The 27,185-nt window shown below is 43.8% G+C and overlaps 2 protein-coding genes across 5 annotated transcripts in view; both read right to left on the bottom strand.

The window, feature by feature from the left end:
• LOC127055754 (protocadherin gamma-C5-like) overlaps nucleotides 1–27,185 on the bottom strand; it is a 342,247-nt gene that overhangs the window by 244,601 nt on the left and 70,461 nt on the right. The gene's annotated exons all lie outside the window — the stretch shown is intronic.
• LOC127055198 (protocadherin gamma-A12-like) overlaps nucleotides 14,564–27,185 on the bottom strand; it is a 31,683-nt gene continuing 19,061 nt past the window's right edge. The window contains exons 2-3 of the mRNA XM_050961910.1: nucleotides 16,040–17,506; nucleotides 14,564–14,758 (exon numbers count right to left, since the gene is read on the bottom strand). Of these exons, the coding sequence (XP_050817867.1) occupies nucleotides 14,564–14,758; nucleotides 16,040–17,506 (1,662 nt within the window). The remainder of the gene's footprint in view (nucleotides 14,759–16,039; nucleotides 17,507–27,185) is intronic.

Here is a 27,185-nt window from a genome sequence, read left to right as displayed (position 1 = left end):
GAGCTCCTTTTTAAACCCAGGTGCCCTGATTAGCCTGCCTTGATTGGCTGCAGGTGTTCTAATCAGCCTATCTGCCTTAATTGGTTCTAGCAACTTCCTGATTACTCTAGTGCAGCCCCTGCTCTGGTCACTCAGAGAACAGAAAACTACTCATCCAGTGACCAATATATTTGCCCTCTACCAGACTCCAGTACCCCACTGGTTTGGGTCTGTCGCAACCTGCCTTTCAAATATGTTTGCTCCTGTGCTAATGCCCACAAGATATTTATCCTGCACATCTTGAAGGGACTATTCAATTTAAGTGGCCGATCAAGGGACACTTAACTCACAATGGACTATGGAAGATGCCCATCCACACCTGTTTGACTTTAATGTGAACTAGAGTATAGGTAATGGCCTCTACTATGATTAAGCAAAATCGTGCATGGACATGTGACTTGCCCATGTGACTTCAAACATCATCTTGCTACCTGTAATTTTCTACTAGCTGTGCTGAAACAATGGAACAATGGATTTCCCTCCACATGGCAGAAACTATAAAAGTCCTGGAAAGCCCTCCATTTTGTCTCTTTCCTGCTCAAACCTCTGGACTATGAACTTATACTAATGGGATCATTCTAACCAAAGTACTGAGGACCTACCAATTATTTGGAAGCAACCAGAGACTTGTCTTAAGCCAGCAGTTTATTCCATCACTGCTACAAGTCTGAACCAAGAACTGTGCAATTATTGTATGTATTTGATTCCTTAACCAATTTTAATGCTCAGTTTTCTTTCTTTTTATCAATTAACCTTTAGATCTTAGATACTAAAAGACTGGCAACAGCATGATTAAGATCTAAGTTATATATTGACCTAGGTGTACGGCTGGTCCTTTGGGATCAGAAGAATCTTTTATTTGATGAAATTAGTTTTAAAGAACCACTAATCTTGAAGTCTAGTGTTTTTGGTGGTGATACAAGGACTGGAATGCCTAAGGAAACTGCTTTTCTGACTTCTTGTTACCCAGTGTGGTGAAACAGAAATTTAATTTTGTTGCTGGTTTGGTGTATCTCATGGGAGAATAACCTCCAGTTTTGGGGTGTGTCTGCCCTTTTTCTCAGCAGTTAGTCATGAATTTGATATTCTCAGTTGTGACCCATGGAGGCACGATAATAGAGGTGTCATGGTCTAATTCCCCACTCTGAACCTCAGCGCCCAAAAGATGGGGTACCAGCATGAATTCCTCTAAGCTCAATTACCAGCTTAGAACCTGTAGCGCTGCCACCAACCAGGAATTCCAGTGCCTGGTACACTCTTGTCCCCACAAAACCTTGCCTGGGGACCCCCAAGACCCAGACTCTCTGGATCTTAACACAAGGAAGGTAAACCCTTTCCCTCACCGTTGCCTCTCCCAGGCTTCCCCTCCCTGGGTTACCCTGGAAGATCACTGTGTGATTCAAACTCCTTGAATCACAAAACAGAGAGGACAATTCACCTTCCTCCCTCCTTCTCTTTCCCCCTCCCAGACTCTTCCTGAGAGAAAGTAATCCTGGCACAGAGAGAAATCAGCCTCTCTCTCCCGCTTCCCTCCTTTCTCCCCACCAATTCCCTGGTGAATCCAGACCCAGTCCCCTGGGGTCTCACCAGAATAAAAAAACAATTCGGTTCTTAAACAAGAAAAGCTTTTAATTAAAAAAAGAAAAAACAGTAAAAATTACCTTTGTAAATTTAAGACGGAACAGGTACAGGGTCTTTCAGCTATAGACACTGGGAACACCTTCCCAGCCTAAGTATACAAGTACAAATTAAAACCTTTTCAGCCAAATACCAATTTGAACTCCTTTCAGCCAAATATACATTTGAACTTCTTCCAACCAAATACACATTTGCAAATAAAGAAAACAACCATAAGCCTAACTCGCTTTATCTACCTAGTACTCACTAGTCTGAACTTATAAGAGCCTGGATTGGAGAGATTGGAGAGAAACCTAGTTGCACGTCTGATCCCTCTGAGCCCCCATAGTGAACAACAACCAAAACTAACAGCACAGCACAAAAACTTCCCTCCCTCAAGATTTGAAAGTATCCTGTCCTCTGATTGGTCCTCTGGTCAGGTGACAGCCAGGCTTACTGAACTTGTTAACCCTTTACAGTCAAAGAGATATAAAGTACTTCTGTGCTATTAACTTTTCTTATCTGTTTATGACACGCCCCCCAAATCGCTGACAGTGTGGAAGTACACTGGAGTGATTTCTCCCTAGAACTTTAAAATAAACAGATCAATAAACACATGCATCCTTACATATGCCACTAATTAAGTAAAACTACAAGATTTTTCACATTGTAAGGACAATTTTTAACCAGTTGATTTTAGGGAACTTTCAAAGAAGAGTGCATCAACTTCTTTATCTGTTGCCACTGCAGACCTTTCCCGGTTGTGGAGAGGGTCACCTCTCCCACGCCACTGTTACTTTTCCCTTTATCGTAGACACTGTCAGGTCACTCAGCGTCTTCTTCTCCCTGGGCTGTGAACTGACAAACCTGTAAGTCTCTGTAATAAAAGGGCTTGAGAGAATTAACGTGGTACACTCGGGGCTTTAGGGAGGAATTGGGAAATGCTATGAGGTAGTTAACAGCTCCTAGGCGCTCTTGGACCGTGTATGGCCCTTCGCATGATGCTTCCATTTTATGGGCCTGTTGCGCCTTTAAGACCATAACCTGGTCTCCTACCTTGAGGGAACGCTCTCTGGTATGTCTATCATACCAACCCTTTTGCTCTTCCTGAGCATCCTTTAGGTTCTCTTTAGCAAGGGCTAAAGAGTGTTGGAGGATGCTTTGTAGGTTGCTTACAAAGTCCAGAATATTAGTCCCTGGAGAAGGCGTAAACCCCTCCCATTGCTGCTTCACCAACTGCAATGGCCCCTTAACCTCGTGGCCATACACAAGCTCAAATGGTGAGAACCCTAAACTGGGATGTGGTACAGCCCTGTAAGCAAAGAGCAACTGCTGCAACACTAGGTCCCAGTCATTGGAGTGTTCATTCACGAATTTACATATCATGGCCCCCAAAGTTCCATTAAACCTTTCCACCAGGCCATTGGTTTGATCGTGGTACGGGGTGGCAAATAAGTGATTCACCCCATGAGTTTCCCACAGTTCTTTCATGGTCCCTGCCAGGAAATTAGTTCCTCAATCCGTAAGGATATCGGAGGGCCAACCTACCCTGGCAAAAATGTCTGTTAGGGCCTGGCACACAGTTTTAGCCCTAGTGTTGCCTAGAGCTACTGTTTCTGGCCATCGGGTAGCAAAATCTACGAAAGTCAATATGTACTGCTTTCCTCTGGGTGTCTTTTTTGAGAAAGGACCCAGAATATCCACAGCTACTTGCTGAAATGGGACCTCTATTATGGGGAGTGGCTGGAGAGGGGCCGTGGCCTGGTCCTGGGGCTTTCCCACTTTTTGACACACCTCACAAGACCGGACATACTTGGCAACATCCTTGCCCATCCCCTCCCAGTGGAAGATCTTCCCCAACCTGTCTTTGGTTCTGTTCACCCCAGCATGGCCACTGGGATGATCATGGGCCAAGCTTCCCCCAGTACTTAGTTGGAACACCAACTGTTTTTGTGGATGCCAGTCTTCCCGGTGTCCACCAGAAAGAGTCTCCTGATATAAAAGCCCTTGTTCTATAACAAACCGGGATCGATTAGAAGAGCTGAGAGGCGGTGGGGTGCTCCGTGCCGCCACCCAAGCTTTCTGAAGGCTGTCATCTGCTTCCTGCTCAGTCTGGAACTGTTTCCTGGAGGCTGGAGACACCAGTTCTTCCTTAGACTGTGGACTTGGGCTTGGTCCCTCTGGAAGTGATGTAGGTGATGAGGTTGTTTTCGTGGCTGGTGAACCGCTCTCCGCTGGTGCACCAGGTGGTATTTCAGGCTCTGGCTGAGCCTCTTGGGTATGGTTGTCTGCTGTTTCTGCCAGTTCAGACTCGCTGGCACCCTCTGGTGTTGGGGTTGAAGATGTGTTTGCAAGCGCTGGCATCAGTGCTGGCAGTGGTTCTGGTGCTGGTTGCGTTTCCAGGTCCGGGTCTGGGACTGGAAGTACTGTGGCTGTTGCAGTTGTTGGCAGGGGATCCGGGTCCACTACCTCTGTCTGGATCTCTGCTAACACAGACGGGGCCCCTGTGGACGGCTCAGGAACAGGGATGGGTCTGGAAGCTTGCCTGGCTTGGCTGCGTGAAACCATTCCCACCCTCTTGGCCCACTTTACCTGATTGGCCAAGTCTTCCCCCAGTAGCATGGAGATGTGATAATTGTCGTAGACTGCAAATGTCCACATTCCTGACCAGCCTTTGTACTGGACAGGCAGTTTAGCTGTAGGCAAGTTTACCACTTGGGACATGAAGGGGAAAATTGTCACTTGAGCCTTTGGGTTGATGAATTTGGGGTCGACGAAGAATTGGTGGATAGCTGACACTTGTGCCCCCATGTCTCTCCACGCGATAACCTTCTTTCCGCCCACTCTCAAAATTTCCCTTCGCTCCGAGGGTATTTGAGAGGCATCTGGGCCTGGAGATCTTTGGTGTGATGGTGGTGCAATGAACTGCACTTGGTTAGGGTTCTTGGGGCAGTTGGCCTTTATATGTCCCAGTTCATTACACTTGAAGCATCGCCCAGCTGACTGGTCACTGGGCCGAGGTGGATTATTGGCGATTGGTGAGGTGAGAGAATAAGGCGTCGGCGGCTTTCCTTGGGTTGTAGGTGGGGTCCTGGGTTGCCCTCGGTGATAGGGTTTATTATCGGTGTGCCCCCTGGGGTAGTCGCTCCCCTTGACAGTAGCTCTTTTCTTTTCTGCCACTTCCATCCATTTGGCTCCAATCTCCCCCGCCTCAGTTACCGTTTTGGGCTTCCCATCTAGGATGTACCTTTCTATTTCTTCAGGAACACCATCTAAGAACTGCTCCATTTGTATCAGGAGGTACAGCTCATCCAGATTGTTAACCTTTGTTCCTGATATCCAGGCTTCATAATTCTTTACAATGTGGTAGGCGTGTCGGGGGAACGACACATCTGGTTTCCATTTTAGGGCTCTGAACCGCCGATGGGCATGTTCAGGTGTTATCCCCATTCTGTATCTGGCCTTGGTTTGAAAAAGTTTATAATCGTTCATTTTCTCCTTAGGCATTTCAGCTGCCACCTCTGCTAAGGGTCCACTGAGCTGTGGCCTCTGCTCTATCATGTACTGGTCTTCAGAGATGCTGTACCCAAGGCAAGCTCTTTCAAAATTTTCTAAGAAGGCCTCAGTGTCATCACCTGCCTTGTAGGTGGGAAATTTCTTGTGATGTGGAGCAGTCATTGGCGCAGGGTTGTTAGGATTGGCTGGAGTATCCTGCCTGGCCTGTGCCAAGTCCATTTCATGCTTTCTCTCTTTTTCCCTCTCTTCACTCTGTTTTTGTTGTTTTTCCAGTTCTCGTTGGTGGGCTGCATCTTTGGCTTCTTGTTCTCTTTTATGGGCTGCCAGTCTGATGTTTTCTTCCCTTTCTTTCAGCTCCACCTCTTTTTCTTTTTTTTCCATTTGTCGCCTGTGGTCTGCTTCTTTGATTTGTGCCTCTGCCTCTCTTTTTGCCTTGGAAGTCATGGTTCCTGTTTTCTTGTGTTGGGGTGCCCTCTGCTGGTTTACTGTCTGAATTACTGTTCCTCTGCTGCCTGCTCTGTTGCTAAGCAACGGAGTCCTTCTAACAAGCTTTCCGGAATAAAACTAGAACAAAAGGAAACCTTTCATTTGCAAATGTGTTTTGCTGGTGTATGCTGACTCACAACTTGAGTCCCTTTGTTTAACAAAGATCCTTGTTAAACTCTAATGCCTCTGCCTTCAGGCAGTCTCTCTGCACAACCAGAAAGGAGAAAAGGAAAAAATTTTCTGGCTGTTTATTTATTTTTAAAAACCCTCTCTCCTGCTTACAAACAGCTAGCAGAGAGAAAAGAGAGAGAAAAAATCCTACTGGCTTTTGCTTCTAAACCCAAACCTCTCGGTCTGCCTGCAGATAGCTAGCAGTGAGAGAAATAAAAACCTCACTGGCTTTTTGACTTCTATCTATCTATCTATCCCACACGCTGCACACCATGTCATGGTCTAATTCCCTACTCTGAACCTTAGCGTCCAAAAGATGGGTTACCTGCATGAATTCCTCTAAGCTCAATTACCAGCTTAGAACCTGTAGCGCTGCCACCAACCAGGAATTCCAGTGCTTGGTACACTCTGGTCCCCACAAAACCTTGCCTGGGGACCCCCAAGACCCAGACCCTCTGGATCTTAACACAAGGAAAGTAAACCCTTTCCCTCACCGTTGCCTCTCCCAGGCTTCCCCTCCCTGGGTTACCCTGGAAGATCACTGTGTGATTCAAACTCCTTGAATCACAAAACAGAGAGGACAATTCACCTTCCTCCCTCCTTCTCTTTCCCCCTCCCAGACTCTTCCTGAGAGAAAGTAATCCTGGCACAGAGAGAAATCAGCCTCTCTCTCCCGCTTCCCTCCTTTCTCCCCACCAATTCCCTGGTGAATCCAGACCCAGTCCCCTGGGGTCTCACCAGAATAAAAAAACAATTCGGTTCTTAAACAAGAAAAGCTTTTAATTAAAAAAAGAAAAAACAGTAAAAATTACCTTTGTAAATTTAAGACGGAACAGGTACAGGGTCTTTCAGCTATAGACACTGGGAACACCCTCCCAGCCTAAGTATACAAGTACAAATTAAAATCTTTTCAGCCAAATACCAATTTGAAGTCCTTTCAGCCAAATACATATTTGAACTTCTTCCAACCAAATACACATTTGCAAATAAAGAAAACAACCATAAGCCTAACTCGCTTTATCTACATAGTACTCACTAGTCTGAACTTATAAGAGCCTGTATTGGAGAGATTGGAGAGAAAGCTGGTTGCACGTCTGATCCCTCTGAGCCCCCATAGTGAACAACAACCAAAACTAACAGCACAGCACAAAAACTTCTCTCCCTCAAGATTTGAAAGTATCCTGTCCTCTGATTGGTCCTCTGGTCAGGTGACAGCCAGGCTTACTGAACTTGTTAACCCTTTACAGTCAAAGAGATATAAAGTACTTCTGCGCTATTAACTTTTCTTATCTGTTTATGACAAGAGGGTACACAGGAAGCTGATAAAAACTCAAGCAATGCTACTCAAAATACTGGAGTAGCAAAATGGGCTTTCCCATCCAGTGAGTATTCCCACCCACAACACAAGTGAGTGGGACAAAGTTTGCCGAATTTATAAAGGCTGACTGTATAGAAACTTTCCTATCCACCTTCGAGAGACTATGCAGGATGCACAATATTTCAGAGGACAAGCATATGCCTATCCTCTTAACCAGATTAACTGGGAAAGTGAGATATGTTTTAATGATATGGAGCAGGTGATGCTGAGGTGTACAAGAAATTTAAACAAAATGTATTGAAAAGATTTAAGATTACCCTCAATCCTATCAACTGAAATATAGAAACCTCAGAATGTTTCGCAATGTCACTCATTTTGAATGTGTACATAAAATGTGTAATTTTATGAAAAAATGGTAATGGGGGCAGGGGCTGAAGGTGATGATGGAAAACTATTTGATCTGATGGTCCAGGAGCAATTGTTATGAGTAGCTAAGGTTGACGTAAAGGAAACCATCTGTGACAAAAAAAAATTCACAGTTTTAGAGACTACAGAAATTGCCGATGAACATGTTGAATCAAGGGCCCATAGAGGAGCAGGGTACAAATCTGACGGGAGGGAAAATCCCCATGTTACCCAGGTTAAGAGAGAAGATGATACTGGAAATAAACCTAACCCCAATTTTTATTTAAAAAGCTCCAAGGGAGCAAAGGGTTTAAATCCCCCTACCTAGAGGGAAGGCAAGTAATCTAACATCACTGTGGGGTTCCTGGCTATATGAAACCAAATTTCCCAAAACTTAAGGTAACCTCATAACTCACACCCTCACCTGCCATAGTGAATGACACTACCGTTGCTCCAGAGGCAGCAGTGGCGCAGGAGGAAACCCTAATGAACTATATTTGGACTGAATCTTGGTTGCGTAGTGAGGAACTTATTAAAAATGCTAAGATAAATGGCATAGATTGTAAGGACTGGAGGTACATAGCATCCCAAAGTACTTTGGTCAAGCAAAGTTTGGTAAGGAAGAAAGACAGACTTCCTGGTAAAAGCTTAAATATATTAGCTTTGGCTGAATTAACTATAACTCTGCCTTTGGCTAAGGTCTACCTCAAGTGCAAGGATTTTAACAGAGACATTATAGTGGGCATTAGGAATCTACTTCCCACTGATGTTTTAATAGATAATGATATTTTATTCATGTCTAAGCAGGTTAATATAACTCTTAACCAGAAAGATCATGGGTCTGCCTCTCCTGGCTTGCAAGGAGGGCTGTGAGGGCAGGGAGAAATGCACTCAGTCCTTTGTCAATTTGAGAGAGACGGCTCAGAGTAACCTGAGGAGGGTTTGGAGATTCCATTGCTTTGCCAGAGTCTCATTTTAACTTAAGTGAGATGCAAATGCAATGTATTGAAGCTCAACAGGCAGATCCTTCTCTGCACAAGGAGAGAAATGTAGCTCAGGATAATACACCTCCTGGAGAAGGAAAGGGTAACTTTTTCTTAGAAGGAATTTTGTTGTACAGGGATGTTCCTACAGGAAAAAAGAGATGCCCTTGTGATATTTACAAGCATGTGATCATTCCTGATAAGTGCAGGACAGAACTGCTGCAGGTAGCTCATTATTGTCCCTTTGCACTACACTTAGGAGTAGAGAGAACCAGTGGGAGGCTCAAGCAGAATTTCTATTGATCTCACATGTTTGAGATAGTTCAAAATTACTGTAAGGGTTGTGTCTTATGTCAAAAGCATAAGAGATTAATGGGATGCTGTTGCCCATCATTAAGAAGGTGTTTGGCAGAATGTCTGTAGATATTATGGGACTCCTACCCATTCATGGAGATATATAGAAGCTGAAACTATGGCTATTGCCCTAATTACCATTTTTAACTGAGTGGGGAAATCTTATCAGACCATGGTGAAAATATCATGTTTATAGTTTTAAAAAAGTTATGAGAGTTGTGTGGAGTGAGGCATATAAAGGCCACCCACATCATCCAGAAACTAACGGTCCACTAGAAAGATTCAATGGAACTCTGAAGTCTACACTGAGGATGTTGCTGACTTGTGAGGGAATGACTAGGATGTGTTGCTCTCTTATTTGTTATTCATGTACAGGTGTGTACCCCAAGAGTCTACAGGGTTTGCCCCCTTTGATCTCCTTTATGGAATATAGATGAGGCGACCTTTAGATTTAATTCGAGGTGCTGGGGGCGGGGGTAGAACAGAAGAGTCAGGACAACCTATAGCAGAGTATGTCACTCATTTTAAAGAGAATTTAAGGCCTGTGAAGGACTTATTGCATCAAAACCTTGAAATGAATTAGGTGTCTCAGAAAGCATGGTATGACAGACATGCTTGAGAAAAGTATTTTTATATAGGTGACTTTCTGTTAGTGTTGATTCCTGTAAGGAAAAAAAAAAGATACAGGATTGTTGTGAGGGACCTTTCAATATGATAGAGAGAGTGAATGAGATCACTTATGATGCAATGAAACTGCAAGGCACGGAAGCTGTGTAAACAGTACATGTCAATAGATTGAAAACTTAACACAAAAGTGAGATGGCAGTGAATATGATTTGTTGGGATGATGAGGGACCATTTACTGCCCTGTTAAATTATTTGGTCAGGGAGAGTAAGGAACAGACTCCTCTGGAGAGCATTCAGATTTGGAAAGGTTTGGACCCAACCCAAAAGTAGGAGATATTGGTCCTCCTGAAATACCTCAGGCAGGTATTTTCAAACCTTCCAGGTTTAACTAACAGCACTGTGCACTCCATAGAAACTACAGGGCCACTCCATGCCCCTTTCAGAGCATACCATGCTAAAGTAGAAATGCAAAGAGTATTCTAGACATGGGAGTGAATACTAAATCAAAAATCCCCTGGGCATCTCCTATTGTAATGGTATCCAAGAGGAATAAAATGATGAGAGTTTGTGTGGATTTTAGAAGGGTAAATGCCATCACCCAACCTGATCCTTACTCCATACCTGAGATAGAGGACCTAGTGGATCTATGAAGGAGTACTCTGGATTTAACTCAAGGGTATTGAGAAATTCCCTTAAATTCTGATGCCCAGGAAAAGTCAGTTTTCATAGAGAAGTTGGCCTATATCAGTGTAAGAGGTTATACCTTCCAGATTAATTAATTCAGGGGTTTCCTTTCAGAGGCTTATCAATGAGGTCCTTCAGGGTTTACAGACCATGGCCCAGGCCTATGTAGGTGACTTGGCTATTTTAAGTGACACATAGAAAGGCTACCTGAACCATGTGGGAATTGCATTGGAGAGGCTTAGAGGCCAAGCTCACTGTCAAGGTGTCCAAATGTAAGATGGAGGCAGCAGACCTACCTAATTTAGGATACAGGATGGGCAGTGGGTTTGTTCACCCTGCTCCTCTAAAAGTAAAGCCATTGGGAATTGACCTGCCCCGTGAACCAGAGATTAGGTCCAAGAATCAAGCTTAGCCCATGAACCAAGAAATAGCTTTATTGTTATGGCGAGTGATTATCAGAGGTTTCTAAAGAGGTTTAGCAACATTGTGGCCTCGTAACCAGACCTTATAAAAAAGGGAAAACCATACTGGGTGATATGGACTGAGGCCTGTGAGAAAAGCTTCAAGGGCATAAAAGAGGCTTTGCCAGTTTAAGTTATCCCTCATTTCAGCAAACCTTGCGCTGTGCACTGATATTTTTGATATTGGGTTATGTGCACTGCTAATGCAGGCTGGGTTGGGGACAACAGTGACCCCATTGCCTTTTTAAGTAAAAAACTGACCCACACGTAACAGAACTATGATGTCATCAAGAGGGAATGTTGTGCCATAGTCTGGGATGCTAAACCTGCCTAAGGTATTTCAAGAGGACCAATATCTCCTGCTTTTGGGTTGGGTCCAAACCTTTCCAAATCTAGGATTTAGGTTGTTCATTAGGAAAAACTTCCTAACTGTCAGGGTAGTTAAGCACAAGACTAAATTGCATAGGGAGGTTGTGAAACCTCTGTCACTGGAAATTTTTAAGAATAGGTTAGACAAACATCATTAAGGGATGGTCTAGATAATACTTAATCCTGCCTTGAGTTCAAGGACTAGAAGATCTCTTGAGCTTACTTCCAGTCCTATACTTCTATGATTCTATAATAATGTAATATTTGAGCAGCTGTATTGTGAGCCTCTGAGACTGTGTAAATCACCAGATAAGAGAGAGAGATCATTTAATGTGAAGGGTTGACCTTCAACTAAAATTCTTAAACCCTTCTCAAAAAGAAAGGTTCATCAATATCAAACAGACTATTGTGGACATTGCAACTGGAATTTCATTATGTACCATTAGCAAGAGGACAAAAAACATTTGTTGCTCTGTCCTCCTTCCTGTCAATATGTGTCATACAAGTGGACTCCTCCAATGAACTGAGTTTGCAGCTCAGAATACCTTCCAGGAGGGGAATAAACCCCACCCCCCACAAAAGGAAATGATTATCTTTGTGCTGCTTGGCCTCTGGTGTGCAAGGCTTTTCTAGGAATAAGCAAGAGATCCCCAGTGCTTAGCCTTGGTTAGCCCTAAATGACACATAGGATTTGATTATTATAGAGTTGTCTATTAACTTTTGAAATGTAGGACTGTAATTAATTTGTTTATCTGCTTTAATCTTGTAAATAACTCCTTTGTTTCCTTTTCCTATGTAATAAATCTTTATATAATGTATTATAGGCTTAGCTACAAGTGTCTTTGGTGTGAAATTTAAGGCAGTAGTTCTCAACCACGGGTCTGGGCATAGGCATCGATCCATGGGTGCTCCAGGGCTCAAGCACCCACAGAAAAAAAAATCATTGCTCAGTACCCAGGAGCCAGAGCTTGAGTGTGGAATATGATGAGTTCTGTGCTGCTAACAACTTCTGCCTTTGGGGCAGGAAGATTGCTTATAAACAGAGGCAGGGTGATTAAGATAACAAAAGGCTTGTCATTAAATTAAGGGTTATTAGATGATCCTGAATGCATTCCCAGGCACTCCAGTTAAAAGATAGGAAACAAAGGGTAAATCCCTGTCCCTCTCTATGCATCCCAGTATGCTGACCCATCCTACATTGCTTCCTGAATACTCTGCTCTTCTCTTCCTTATGCCTAGCACCTTATAATTACTTCATTCTCCTTCCATTTTCTCTCAATATCCTGCCTCATTCATGTACCTCCTCTTTCTTCCTATCCAAGACTTTCACTTTCCAAGACCAGTAATACAGCTCCTTGCTACCCAGACCCCTAACCCCAGTCCAAGTCCCTCCCAATCATTGTCTGTCCCTCATAGCTTCTTCCAGCATTCTATTCTTCCACATTTCCCCTCATTGCCTATTCTCCACAATTCATGCCAGAAGTCAGTAATGAGTTTATATGTAAAAACATTTTAAAATTATTTTCAACCTTGCTCTCAATACATGGGCATACTGTTCTGAATATGACCCAGGATGTAGCCACAGTCAACAGCAAAGGGGCTGAGGAGACAGAGAGTGAAAAAAGAAACAAAATTGTGCATCCATCCACTTCAAGGCCCACACAACCCTGCACAGAGCATTTGTCCACCCAGCATAAAGTGCATGGTTTTAGACCAATTTTTTTTATCTTGATTCTATCTCCTCCACCCTCCCCTCTACCCACCTTCCACCCATAGCTAGCAACAGATAGCTGAACTTTGCTCTAGCCAATACAAAACATAAATATTAATTCACTTAAAAATTCTCCTTTAAGTAGGACATAATTTTTCAGTTCTAAGTTTCTCTAAATTTCCTGGTATAGTGACATAGTTAGTCAAACACTTCCTCTTTATTTCCATCTGAACCCCTCCCACAGCAGTTTTTTGGCTTTTTTCTATAACTCTGCTTTAATGAATCCCAATCAACTTCCTTCCTTCCTAGATTGTGTGATATAGAACAAGCTGTTTCACGTTTTTATTTATATCTTTGTAAGTTTTCTACTATGTCCCTCAAAATATCCAAAAAACACTTCTACTCAACAACGGAAACAAAACAAAGAAAATCAGGAGTTTTGGGGTCTAATCATTCTGAAGATCTTATGATTCAAACAAGTTAGAAACATTTTCACAAGTGAACTACTGTTATATTTGTCAGGTTTCTGGGTGCAGTCCAGACCAGTGAGAGCTTGTGTTAACACCTACCCTATAACTGGGTGCCTTAAATGCTTTGCTACTGTGGTTCACAGTTGGGTCATCAAGAGTCAGCAGAGGAGCATGCAGTTCCCTGAGTGTCTCTATGCCACGCAGCCCTGGTTTAGCACTTCTGAACACAGAGGTCTACTAACAACACAACATCCCTACTGAAGTCTCCACCAGCCTTTGTTATACCTGCAGGGTGACCCCCAACACACACCCTGTCCTGAATTTCCCCCAAACCATCTGCCCAGAAGTGTCCAGCCCTTTCCTGGAACACTCAGAGAATTAATAAGGTTGTTCTTCCTCTAAAGAGACAAAAGCACAACTTCTTACTTTAACTGGAGCTAACAATCACTTCAAATAAGAGTAATATGCTTTCTAGTGGCTAAGACCCTTAACAAGCTACTTTCTTGGGTCAAGGTAGATTTCTTATCAATCTTTCTTCTTTCTAGCCATGGCTGACTTTCGCTCAGTCAGGTCTTTCCACAGAAGTACAAGGTGCTGGTTTTCTTTGTTTTCTTAGGTGAAAGGTTTTTGCCTAAGCAAGTTTTACATACATTCAGTTCCCAGAGACTTCAACCCCCTTGATGAAGGACCCATTGTTCTCAGCTTGCAAGAGGTCTGGCCCCTTGTGCCTGTCAGTTTTGTTCCCAGACTCTGGATGACCTCATGCTGTTCTTCTCTTCCTGTGGACTTCCCGTGCCACTGAGGATTCATATGTAAATAGGGATTCAGTTGTTTTTGGTCACACCTTGCTTAATTTCACTGGAGACAGGGAGACAGCTGCCTTCCCTCCTGTCTTGGAGAAAACCTGTTTCTCCTTTTGTTGGACACACAATTTAAAGCATAAGATCAGTGAATATTCATAATTCCTCATATAGTGTTAATGCCTGCATTTTACAATGGTATTAATCACCTGTGTATCATTAGCTTCCATAAAACACCTTATTGGATACACTTTTATAATACAATAATATTGTGTACTATCAGATGATTCAATTTTTTGTCATCTGAGGTTAAGACCCCTGTCTTTATAGTCCAGCAAACCATTTTCTCCTTCTGGGAAGAGACTCCATGCAATCTGGTGAAGACTATGCTGGTTCCTCCCCGGCTGGTGATAGCTGAGTTTCTTCTTCCACCCCTTATTAGCTTGATGGCTTTGTTTACCTTCTATGTAAATGTACCTTTATTGTTTCTGCATGACGACCTGGATAGTCAGCCAAGCAAATACACCTCCCATTGTCTAGGGCCTACTGGTCTTATGCATTTCTTGCCTGTGAAGGGACATGCCTTCTCACTGGCTGGGAGGAAGCTAAGGAGCTACTCTGGGCCTGTACTGTACTAACAAGGTACACCTGCACAGCTTGTTCCTCCTCGAGGAGGAGGCTCTTTATAAGGATAAGTCTACCATAGGAAGGGGTGATGACCAGGAAGAAAGCAGCTCTACGCAGAGACTGTGAGTTACAGAAGCAGTCCAGGTGAGGACAAGAAAGCCATGTGGACCACACTGCTTCCGGAGCCACCTCAACTAACAGCCAAGTAACACACCCCAGGAAGAGGTGTAGGAGGTAAACACCACAAAGGGGCAATAGATTTTCAGAAACTGAGCCTGTAAAGCCCTATCCAGGGGCTAGAGGCTGACTTCTGTTCCAGCCAGACTGTCCTCTCTGACAAGGGACAGGGAGAAAGAAGAACCAAGCCTCCGCCAAGAGGCAATTTCCCCAGAAAACTCCCCTGAATGCAACCACTGGGGGAGTAGAGAAGGTAAATGAAGGACAGTGGGACCTGGATGGGAGGGTTTAGAGAGTCCCACTACCTCCTACATTGCCCACATTTTAAGAACACAACACTAGCACGTACCCATAACTCTTTGTACATACATCACACAAGAATATTGATAACTGAGGTATTAGTTTTCCAATCATATATAACACACCACCTTTTGGGTATATATCATGACAACTGTGTGCTAGGTGTAGTTAGTATGCCAGAGTTGCTGACACAGAACAGTGAACCACCAATGGGCCTCTGTGTGACAATATGTAACAATAAGATAACATTAAAATTAATTTTCTTATTTTTGCCATACTACACAGACATGCTTTACTATAGGGTGACATGTGTCATAGTATTTCAGGGAAACGGGTTTTCTTTTGAGGAACGTGTAAGTGGGGTTCAATAACATGGTGTAAAAATAAAGCTATATTCAACTTTTAATATAAATTAGTTCCCATTATTCCATAAAAAATAACTCTTCACTTCAGTGACACATTCTACAACCTATTTTATCTTTCAGATAGTTAAAACTAGTCAAAATAAACCACTATATATTTGGCATATTTCAGTAGATTCGTCTATTAAATGATGAGTATAAGTAACAATGATTATAAATTAAGAGGTATTCTTTCAGCTAAACAATGCCTTCCACCATGTTACCAATTTATTAATATACACATTTCAATATATTTGTAACTTTCCAAGTCACATAAAGGCGCATACCGGTGCAAAAATGAAGTGCCCACTTTAAAACTACAACCGAGTAAATGCTTTGAATTGGTAAAATGTGAATGATATATATTACATTTCCACATGGAGGATTCAGAGAACTGTACAAATATATACCTTTATATATAAGCCAAGGACAAACAATCCCACTTTCGTCTCTATTTCTCAGATGGAAAAGGAATACAGGGCATACAAAGTCCAAACCACACTATGTAAATTGCCAGACTCACCTGAAAAAGTGGCTGATCCCCATTGCTCAAACTCAAATCCTCCGACATGAGGACGGATTCCTTTTTTTTATCAACTGATTCACATGTTAGGGTACTTGAATAGTTTAATTTTGGTAGGGTAAATTGGCTCTTTCTGGAATCCGTGGTGAGAGAAACCTCACGTGAGTAGGAGTGAAGAAAAGCTCTGACTCCATCGAGCCCCACAAACTGCGAGACGGGAACTCCACTGAAAGTCACACTCGAGGAGTCAAACAGCTGCGAGTTTCTCCACCGGCGGAGCCTCAAGGCCACTAACACTATGAGAAAGGTAAAGAACAAGCAGGAAACGGAAGCCACAGCGATCACCAAATACAAGGTGAGGCTGGACTGGGGGTCTACAGGAGCTGAGAGGCTGTTTAAATCGGAGAGGATTTCGGGGATGCTGTCAGCCACCACCACCGTGACAGTGGCCGTGGCAGAGAGAGGGGGCTGCCCGTTGTCCTTCACTAAAACCACCAGACTTTGCTTGAGCGCATCTTTGTCGAGAAAGTAGCGCGCCGTCCTGATCTCGCCGCTGTGGAGTCCCACAGAGAAGAGCCCCGGCTCTGTAGCCTTCAGCAGCTGGTAGGAGAGCCAGGCGTTCTGCCCGGAGTCTGCATCCACCGCCACCACCTTAGTAACCAGGTAACCCGGCTCGGAGGAGCGAGGGGCCAACTCCACTCCCGTGGAGCCATCGGTGGGAAAGGAGGGGTGTAAGATGTGCGGGCTGTTGTCATTCTGATCCAGTAGAAAGAGAGTGACGGAGACATTACTGCTGAGAGGTGGGGAACCCGCATCCTGAGCCTGCACTTGGAACCGAATCTCCCGGAACTGTTCGTAATCGAAGGAGCGCAGAGCGTAGAGAGCCCCAGTTTCGGAGTTAATGGAGATGGAGGAAGAGAGCGGAGCTTCCTGGATCTGACCCTCAGTAACAGAGTAGGTGACTTGGGCGTTCTCCCCCCGGTCAGGATCATTCGCTTTCAGAGAACAAACGGAAGCTCCTCTGGGATTGTTCTCTGTGATGTAGAAAGTGTAGGATGTCTGGTTGAAAATAGGAGCGTTGTCGTTTATGTCTGAAATTTGTACTAAAATTGTTATTTTGGAATCCAGATTTGGAGTCCCTCGGTCAGTGGCTGTGATGGTCACATTGTAATCCGAGACCCGCTCCCTGTCCACGGGTGTATCAGTCACCAAACTGTAATAATTGTCAAATGATTTCTGTAACCGGAATGGCAGGTTGCCGGGTATGGAGCACGTGACCTCTCCATTCTCTCCTGAATCTTTATCTCTGATGTTTAATAGAGCAATCAGAGTCTCTGGAGGGCTGTCTTCGCTGACTGAGCTGAAGAGAGAAGCGATTGTTATTTTGGGAGCATTATCATTAACATCAACCACAGTAACCAGGACTTTAGACCTGGCCGAGAGGTCTCCAAGGTCCTTTGCTTGAACCTCCATTTCATATAATGCAGCTTCCTCATAGTCCAGGTTTCCCACGGTTGATATTTCTCCAGTTTTAGAATCCACCTGGAATATCTGAGACGCTTTGTCTTTCATCTTCCGGAGTGAATATGTAACCTCCGAATTTATCGCTTCGTCGGGATCTGTGGCGTTTACTGTCAGCAGCAGAGACCCAACAGGCACATTTTCCAAAACACTCACTTTATAGACAGGCTGACTGAAAACTGGTGCATTGTCATTTGCGTCAAGGACAATAACGCGGATTTGCGCAGTGCCGGACCTGACCGGATCTCCCCCGTCAGTGGCTGTGAGGATTAGATCGTGCACAGCTTGTTCTTCCCGGTCTAGAGACTTTTCCAGCACCAGTTCGGCGTGTTTGTCTCCGTCAGCTCCAGTCTGCACATCCAGAGAGAAGTGTTTGTTACTGCTGAGGTAATAGCCCTGCACAGAATTGGTTCCCACATCTGGATCCTGCGCCCCCTCAAGAGAATATCGGGTTCCCACAGCAGTGAACTCACTGATTCTAAATTCCAATTCATCTTCCTGGAAGCGGGGCGCATTGTCATTAATATCTGTGATTTCAACATCAACTATGAAAAGCTTCACTTTATCCTCAACAAGAACCTCAAGATGTAACAGACATTTCTCTAGCTGGCCACAGATTTGCTCTCTGTCAATTCTTTCTGTGGCGATTAAATGGCCGCTCTTAAGATTCAGAGCAAAATACTGACTCCTACCTGTGGAAACAAGGCGGACTCCCCGGTCTGAGAGTTCTTTTAGATCCAGTCCCAGATCCTTTAAGATATTCCCCACGAAAGAGCCTTTCTGCATTTCCTCGGGAATCGAATAGCGAATTTCCCCAGAAACTGTCTCCCAAACGGTAACCAATGTAAAGCAGAAGAGGGCTAGTCCTTTGCAGCCGCGCAGCCTTGCTTTATACTCCATTTCCAGATCTCTGAAGTAGAGGTGCAGCACCCTAATCTCGGGACGCTGTAGTTTAGTGTAATAATTTTTGTTTTCTTTCCTGAGATACTAGTTTATATAATAATTATACTGCGGATGTCATTCATGCAACCGTTTGTATGAAGGATGAGGTACAGCCTGAGCTCTCTGTGTTTTGTGCTGTGAAACAGACGGCTGGGCTGCCTGAATCTCTGATTGCATTTCTCTGCCTCACTGGTGAACAGCGGCACCCAGAGTCTCAACCGATAACTGCAACAGCTCCGATAAATACTTTTTAAATTGGTTTTCAATGTTTTGGGTTTTTTTCGGTACCATGTACTTTATCGAGTCTTAAAACTATGTAATAAATCTACAAATCAAACAAATATTGCTGTGGTGGCGTCCTTACTGTTAGCTAGACTCCTCATCGTGATGCAATATTTTATAAAAATGTGTCAAACGAACAAAACTATTCCGTTCTTTCTCTCCCCTTCAAATTGGGGATAATTCACGACTATGTTTCATTCAGGGACAAATCGACCTTGAATATAAATCATACTCGAATAGGACGAATCATTCCTACTTTTGTTGTTTTCTTAGACATTACTGCACCTATGAATGCGTAGAGTACATTCTTTCATTCTCTTTCCATAACTATTTTTCTCCGACCTTCTTTTCAGAATGCAACATGCATTTATTTACTTCTTATTTGTATTTTATTTTTTCACGAGAACAAAAATGTCTATGCATCGCTCTAAGGAATTTTGCACATGTAAAATTCAGTATAAATAAAAGCAAATCCAGTAGCCTCTCTCCTATCCCCAAGACGAAGACTCGTACTCTCGGGAAATTAAAATATCTATAACGCTCCACATTCGTCAACAACAACGAGATTCTTTACTAAGAGCTCCTGAAAACATGTTTTTTGCAGCATGCCCTAAAGACAATCAGAGTTGGAGATTGATACTAGTTTTCAAAGTTAAGGACACACAGTAAAATACCCTGCCCTCAGCTTTCCTCCTTTTCAATTTACCCCGTTGTGGCTCCCGTTCCGGTGTTTCCGCCTATTCCAGTTAGGCCAGTATATCCCATGCACATAGGAGGAGAAAAGATCTCTCAGGTAGACTGGTCTCAAGTCATATAGGAATTTATAGTTGATTTTAAGCACCTTAAAGTTCACTTAGAAATCAAAAGACAGCCAATGCAGATCATGGGGCACTGGTGATCCCATCTGAGAGGAGACAAACAATATAGACTATCGTTGCAACCACTGTTACACATTTGCAGCAAATATTGTAGGAAGGTTGTCCAGTGAGGTGCCTATGAAAAGGCTGTGATTTACTGGTTATAATTATGCTATCTGTATGCATGTATCATTTTTGTATTTAAAGTTATAAGTATTGGCTCTATACTTAGATTTCAAATGTTTGATCCTGGGGTAATGCCCACAAGGTAATGCCCAGCACATCTTGGAGGGACTATTCAAATTAAGTGACTAATCAAGAAACATTTGGTTGACAATGAACCATGGGAGATGCCCATCTAAACTGAGTGGACTATCATGAAAATGTGCTGTCTGTAGTGTAGTTAATGGTTTCCTGCAATAACTGAGGGAAATTGAGCATATACATGGGACTTGCCCATGTAACTCCAAACTCCATCTTGTTGCTGTAATTTTACACAGTAAAAACAGCGGGATGCCCTCCACATGGCAAAAGCTATAGAAGGCCCTCTAAACACCTCCATTTGGTCTTCAGTCCTGCTTCTTACCTCTGCAGGAACTTTGCTACAAACTGAAGTTCTGAACAAAGGATTGAATGACCCATCCAAGCTGTGGATGTATTCCAGAGCCTTTACCTAAGTCAGCAGTTTATTTGATAGCTGCTACAAGCCTGAACCAAGAACTTAGCCATTACTGTATGTAACTGATTCCTTTAACCAATTTTAACTCTCACATTTCTTTCTTTCTTTTTATAAATAAACCTTTAGATTTTAGCTACTAAGGGATTGACATCAGCGTGATTTTTGGGTAAGATCTAATTTATATATTGACCTGGGTATGCGGCTGGTCCTTTGGGATCAAAGGAACCTATTATTTGATGAGACTGGTTGTAAAGAACCACTCACCTCTGAATCCAGTGTTTTTGGTGGTGATAGAAATACTAAAATGCCGGAGGAAACTGTCTTTATGTTTTCTTGTTAGCCAGTGTGGTAAAATAGGAGTGTACTTTTGTGACTGGTTTGGTATATCTTATAAAAGAATAACCACCAGTTTGGGGTTGTGTTTGCCCTATTTCTCAGCAGTTCATTGTGAATTTGACATCCTCAGTTGTGACCCACTGAGGCATGGTTACACTTCAGTTCTGATGTTTCCACCTATTCCATTTAGGCCAGTATATCACACGCACATAAGGGAGAAAGGGTCTCTCATGTAGACTGGTCTCAAGTAATATAGGAATTTATAGTTGATTTTGAGCACCTTAAACTTCACTTAGGCCTGGCCTAGTTTATCGCAAATTTAGCAGCGTTAAACCAAATTAACCCTGCACCCATCCACACAACAAAGCCCTTTATTTCGATATAAAGGGCTCTTAAGATTGATATCTGTACTCCTCCCTGACGAGGGGAGTAGCACTGAAATAGGTATTGCCATTTTGAATTAAGGTTAGTGTGGCTGCAATCTGATGATATTGGCCTCCGGGAGCAATCCCACAGTGCACCATTGTGACTGCTTTGGAAAGCCATCTGAACTCGGATGCACTGGCCAGGTAGACAGGAAAAGCCTTTTGAATTTCATTTTCTGTTTGCCCAGCGTGGAGAGTTGATCAGCACAGGTGACCATGCAGTCCCAGAATCAAAAAAGAGCTCCAGTATGGGCCGTACCAGAGATACTGAATCTGATCTCTGTACGGGCAGATGAATCTGTTCTATCAGAACTCCATTCCAACAGAGGAAATGCCAAAACATTTGAAAAAATCTCCAAGGCTATGATTGACACAGGCCACAACAGGGACTCAGCACAGTGCTGCCTGAAATTTAAAGAGCTGAGACAAGCATATCAGAAAGCCAAAGAAGGAGGAAGGCGCGACTGACGACTGTAGCTATCCCACAGTTCCTGCACTCTCTGAAAACCATTTGAATTCTTGGCTGAGCTCCCAAAGCCTGAAGGGTCAAAAACATTGTTGCGGGTGGTCCAGGGTATATTTCGTCAGCCCCACCCCCGTCCCGGTGAAAGCAAAGGGGAAAAAATCCTTTCTCGCCTTTTTTCAATGTCACCTTATGTCTACTGGATGCTGCTGGCAGACGTGGTGCTGCAGTGCTACTCAGCAGCATCTCCTTCCCTTCCGGATGGCAGACGGTACAGTAGGACTGGTATCCTTCATTGTCGTCCTGTGAGTGCTCCTGGCTGGCCTCGTGAGGTCGGCCGGGGGCGCCTGGGCAAAAATGGGAATGACTCCAGGTCATTCTCTTCTTTAAGTTTTGTCTAATGGAGATTCAGTCCTGCCTGGAATATCATAGCAGCTGGAGGCTTCTGCCTCAGGCTGCTTTCCCCAGTCAGCAGCACTGCACGGTCGCACCTACCCCTTGCTACCAGGGATCACAATCAAATACTTAGACCTTCTACATTTTGCTGCAAATAAAAAAATTAAGCTGCCATTTAGAACTGTCCCCCAACATACATATCCTGGAACATTTTGTATTTTACCAGTGTCAACCAAAGGCCCACACACAAATGGAGATTCAGTCCTGCCTGTGCTTCAATCCTCTCGCTTGTCACAGATTCCCATTTTCGGCAATAGGCTGAGTAAGTGCAGAGTGGTGATTCACTGTACTTTGCTGTAAGCCAATCACCCTCCCCTCCTCCCTTTGATCTCTGCTTGCAGAGGCAATAAAGTCAGTGTTGTTTCTTATTCATGCATTCTTTATTACTTCATCACATAAATGGGGGATAACTGCCACGGTAGCCCAGGAGAGGTGGGAGAGGAGGGAAGCAACAGCTGGCTTTGTTGCAGGGGCACCCCCTAGAATGGCATGCCGCTCATCATTTCTGTGGGATGTCTGGGGCTCTGACCTGGAGCAGCCGTTTGCCTCTCTGGTTCTTTAGTAGGCTTGCCTGATATTCTAGGCAGGACTGACTCTCCATTAGACAAAACTTAAAGAAGAGAATGACCTGGAGAGTCATTCTCATTTTTGTCCATGCGCCCCCGACCGACCTCACCAAGGCCAGCCAGGAGCACCCATGACAGCAGCAGATAGTACAGTATAACTAGTAACTGTTTTTGTCAAATTGCAAAGCAGCAGACAGTACAGTAGAGTTGGTAACCGTCTTTGCTAAGACAAGGGGATGCTGCTGTGTAGCACTGCAGTACTGCGTCTGCTAGCAACATCCAGTAGACATATGGTGACAGTGAAAAAAAGCTGAAGGTCTTCATGGTTGCCATACTATGGCGTCTGCCTGGGCAATCCAGGGAAAAGGGTATGAAAAGGTTGTCTGCCATTGCTTTCACGGAAAGAGGATTGACTGACAACATTTACCCATAACCACTCGTGACAAATTTTTGTCCCCATCAGGCATTGGGATCTCATCCCAGAATTCCAGTGGGCGGGGGAGACTGCAGGAACTATGAGATAGCTATGCTCCGGAAGTCGACGCTAGCCTCAGTACATGGACACACTGAATTAATGTGGTTAGTGTGGCTGCGTGCACTCGACTTTATGCAATCTGTTTCCAAAAATTGATTTCTGTAAAAGCAGAATAATCCCATAGTGTAGACATACCCTTTGAAATCAAAAGACAGCCAATGCAGATCATGGAGCACTGGTGCTCCCTCCTGAGATAAGACCAAAAGTACCTTATTAGCATTTCCATTTACTTATAAACCAAATAGTTTTTAATTATCTGTGAAAATGAAATACCTGTGAAATCATGTTATTGCATGGAAAAGGAGATATAGAAAATGTCTCCTAAAGGATTATAAAATAATATCTCATAGGTTCTGTTTACATCTCTTACATCTATATACAACATTTGTATCTTATTCCTTTGGGGTGACCAAGCGTTTGTCCCTTGTTGCTTTGTGTTAAGCTATGCTATTAATGCTTCAATCCTCAGAAACTGATGAAAAGAAGGAAGAAGGATGAAAGAAAGACAGGAATGAGAGGGAGAGCAAACTGTGTATCAGCCGAGAAATTAAAATGTTACCCTAGAATCATTTTTCATGTTTAGAGAATAATTTAATCATATTATCAGGAAATTTTCTATTTATGTAAATATTTTTATTTCTGTGCCACTTTATTCTCCCATGCTATGGATGAGGCACATTAAAAATATCTTTTGTTTAATTTGTATTAATACCTATTCCAACTCAAAGGGAGAGAAAGATATAATAATGTGGAAATAAAGTAATGTCTTAACATGACAATTATTATAATATATTAAAACTACTTAGTGATAGTCTTATCTCTTTTGGTATTTGTGCATCATGATATATTCCACACATATCAGAAAACTATTGCTTTTCAACTTGTCTCATCAATAAACTTGGCACCAGAACATGAAACCACTTGAAAAAAAGGCTATTTACAGAAAGCAAGCTTCATTATGGAAAATAAAATAAAAATTTATTCATAAACTAATTAGTCAAGCAACACTTATAGAAAATAGTGTATTACTAAAAAGGTCCAAGAGCTCTTATTTTGACTAGAATTTAAACCGTTTGAAAACGCAGATACACTAGCGCATCACGACAGAATCTCACCTCATGGAGTGTGTCGGCCTCGGACTTTGGGTCTCCAGGCGCAGATTTACTGCTCATAGGTAGCATTCCAGAGTTGTCTCTGCAAAGAATATTCTCTTCTATGAAATTCTGACCATTTGATTTTAGGAGACTAAACGCCATTATGCCAGAGTCTGCGGCTGAACGTTGATTATAGCTATACGGTAAAGTCCCATCGCAGTAGCTGGGGGGCAATCCGGGACCCTCCTTGGAATAATCAGAACTGAAACATCGCAAAACTGGGGGATTCATCGACCTTCCACATTTCATCACAATGGCCAGTGCAACTGTCAAGAGGAACAAAAATGAGATCAGGGCTAAAGCCAACACCAAGTAAAACTGTAAATCAGACTGAGGTGTCGAGTCACCCGATTGGTCGCTCATTTCCGGAAGAGCCTCTTGGAAGTTCTCGGCAAACACCAGGTTGAGAGTCACTGTGGCTGACAGAGGCGGCTGCCCGTTATCCTTCACCAGGGTGACCAGCCTGTGCTTCACAGCATCTCTGTCCGCAAAGGCGCGGGCTGTCCGGATCTCCCCGGTGTGCAGCCCCATGCTGAAGAGCATCGGTTCCGTGGCCTGGAGCAGATGGTAGGAGAGCCAGGCATTGTGTCCTGAGTCAGCATCCACCGCCACCACCTTCGTCACCAGATAACCTGCCTCGGCCGAGCGAGGGACCATCTCGAATAAGGCGGAGCCATCGGCTCCCAGGGAAGGGTACAGGATGCGAGGGGCGTTATCATTCTGATCCAGAATAAACACCCTGACGGTGACATTGCTGCTGAGAGGCGGGGACCCGCCGTCTTGGGCCTGCACTTGCATTTCAAACTCCCGGAATTGCTCGTGGTCGAAGGAGCGCTGGGCATAGATAGCTCCGGTCTGGGAGTTAATGGAGATATAGGAGGAGAGAGGCACCTCCTGGAGGTTGCTGCTCAGGATGGAGTAAGTGACTCGAGCGTTCCCGTCCAGATCCCGGTCTGAGGCTTCTATTCTGAAAATAGAGGCCCCCGAGGGATTGTTCTCTGGCACATAGGCGGTGTAGGAAGGTTTCTCAAAGACAGGGGCGTTGTCATTGATATCCGAGATCTGCAACAGGATGGTTTTCTGGGTAGAGAGCGGGGGAGAGCCTTTGTCTGTGGCGGTGATTGTGATATTGTACTCCGGGGTCCTTTCTCTGTCCAGGGGGCTGTCTGTGAGAATTTTGTGATAATTATTAGAGGAGGACACTATTTTAAAAGGCAAGTTGTGTTGAAGATGACAGGTGACGTCTCCATTTTCACCGGCATCTCGGTCATAGACTTTGATCAGGGCTATCACTGTCCCGGGCACTGAGTCTTCGGAGACAGGACTGGACATGGATGTTAGAGTCACTTCTGGGGCGTTGTCGTTCTCGTCAATAATTTCGATCTCTACTTTGCAGTGACCTATCAGATCACCGCCATCTCTGGCTTCTATCCCCAACATGTATTTATTTTTCTTTTCAAAATCCAGAAGCTCTGTACTTGTAATGTCTCCTTTCTCTGGGTCTAGGCTGAATAATTGGCGCCCTGTGTCTTGTATGTCGCTGAAGGTGTAGGTGATCTTTGCATTCAGCCCTTCATCCTTATCCATGGCTTTCACCTGAAGCACTAAGGAGCCTTTTGGTAGATTTTCCCTCAGTCTGACTTTGTAGATCTCTTCGGTGAATGTTGGAGGATTGTCATTGGCGTCAGAAATTTTAAAGTTAATGGTAACTGTCCCCGTTCTAGATGGATCTCCCCCATCCACAGCCGTCAGAATCAAGTGATGAGAACTTTGTTGCTCCCGATCTAAAGGTTTTTCTAAAATTATTTCCGCATGCTTAATACCATCTGGGGTCTCCTTCACGGATAAGATAAAATGGGGGTTTTTACTGAGCTGGTATCTCTGCAGGGAGTTGATCCCAACGTCTGGATCTTGTGCAGATTCTACAGGGAATCGCGCGCCTGATAGTGTCGATTCACTGATTTCTAAATCAACGCTGTTTCTTTGGAACCGCGGGGCGTTATCATTAATGTCCCGGATTTCGATGTTCACATGATAAATATTTAAAGGATCTTCCACCACCGTTTCGAGTGTCAGGACACAAAGGAGTGTCTCCCCGCATATTTCCTCCCGGTCTATCCTGCCATTCACATACAGGTTGCCATTTTCCCCATTTACACTGAAGTATTGCTTTTCTGAACTGACACGGAGCTTCCGCTGATGCAGTTCTTTGGTATTTAATCCCAAATCCTTGGCGAGATTCCCCACAAGGGAACCTTTGGCCATTTCCTCCGGAATCGAATAACGAATTTGCTCCGAGACCGCCCGGCAGAACAAAGACAATAAAAAGGAAAACAACAGTACCTGCCGTGTGACTGCCCGACTCAGATCTCTGTGCCTGATTTCCATTTCAGTCACTCTCCGATACGCTCTCCTGGCCTGTCTGGTCTGAATAGATTCTTTGTTTTAAATTCCCGTTACACCGAAAGATTTTCCAGACTAGTCACTTCCATGTAAACAAAATGAACTTCTCTACTTAGTAACACACCACACGTCCAGGAGAGGATTTCTTTTCTCATAGGTGTGTGAGAGCTTTCCCCTGCTTTGTTTTCTCTCGGATCTGTGCTGTGTTACTGAGCAACCGCACTGCAGGAGGCTTCTAAGGATCTCCAGCAGCGGCTCCTGCACCGCGTTGGCCAACAGCGCCACTTTCAGTCTCGGCCGCAGAACTACAACTAAATTTATCTCGTGAAAGAGAAAATAGAATCGTAACTCATTTGACAAATATATACTGCATAATCCATACGAAAAAGTAGAAACTGTTTGGCATTAATTTTAATTTCGCTTTCTTTTGTTTTCTGTGAAGTTTTATATGTTCAGGTTCCACAACTGTTTGATTAATTTTTTAAAATGACATTGTGTAGAATTAGATAGTCTGTCGGTCTGGAAGA

This window comes from Gopherus flavomarginatus, chromosome 7, assembly GCF_025201925.1.
Source record: "Gopherus flavomarginatus isolate rGopFla2 chromosome 7, rGopFla2.mat.asm, whole genome shotgun sequence".
NCBI lineage: Eukaryota > Metazoa > Chordata > Testudines > Testudinidae > Gopherus > Gopherus flavomarginatus.
Note: the sequence above shows the minus strand (reverse complement) of the source record. Positions and strands in the feature narration are given on the sequence as shown.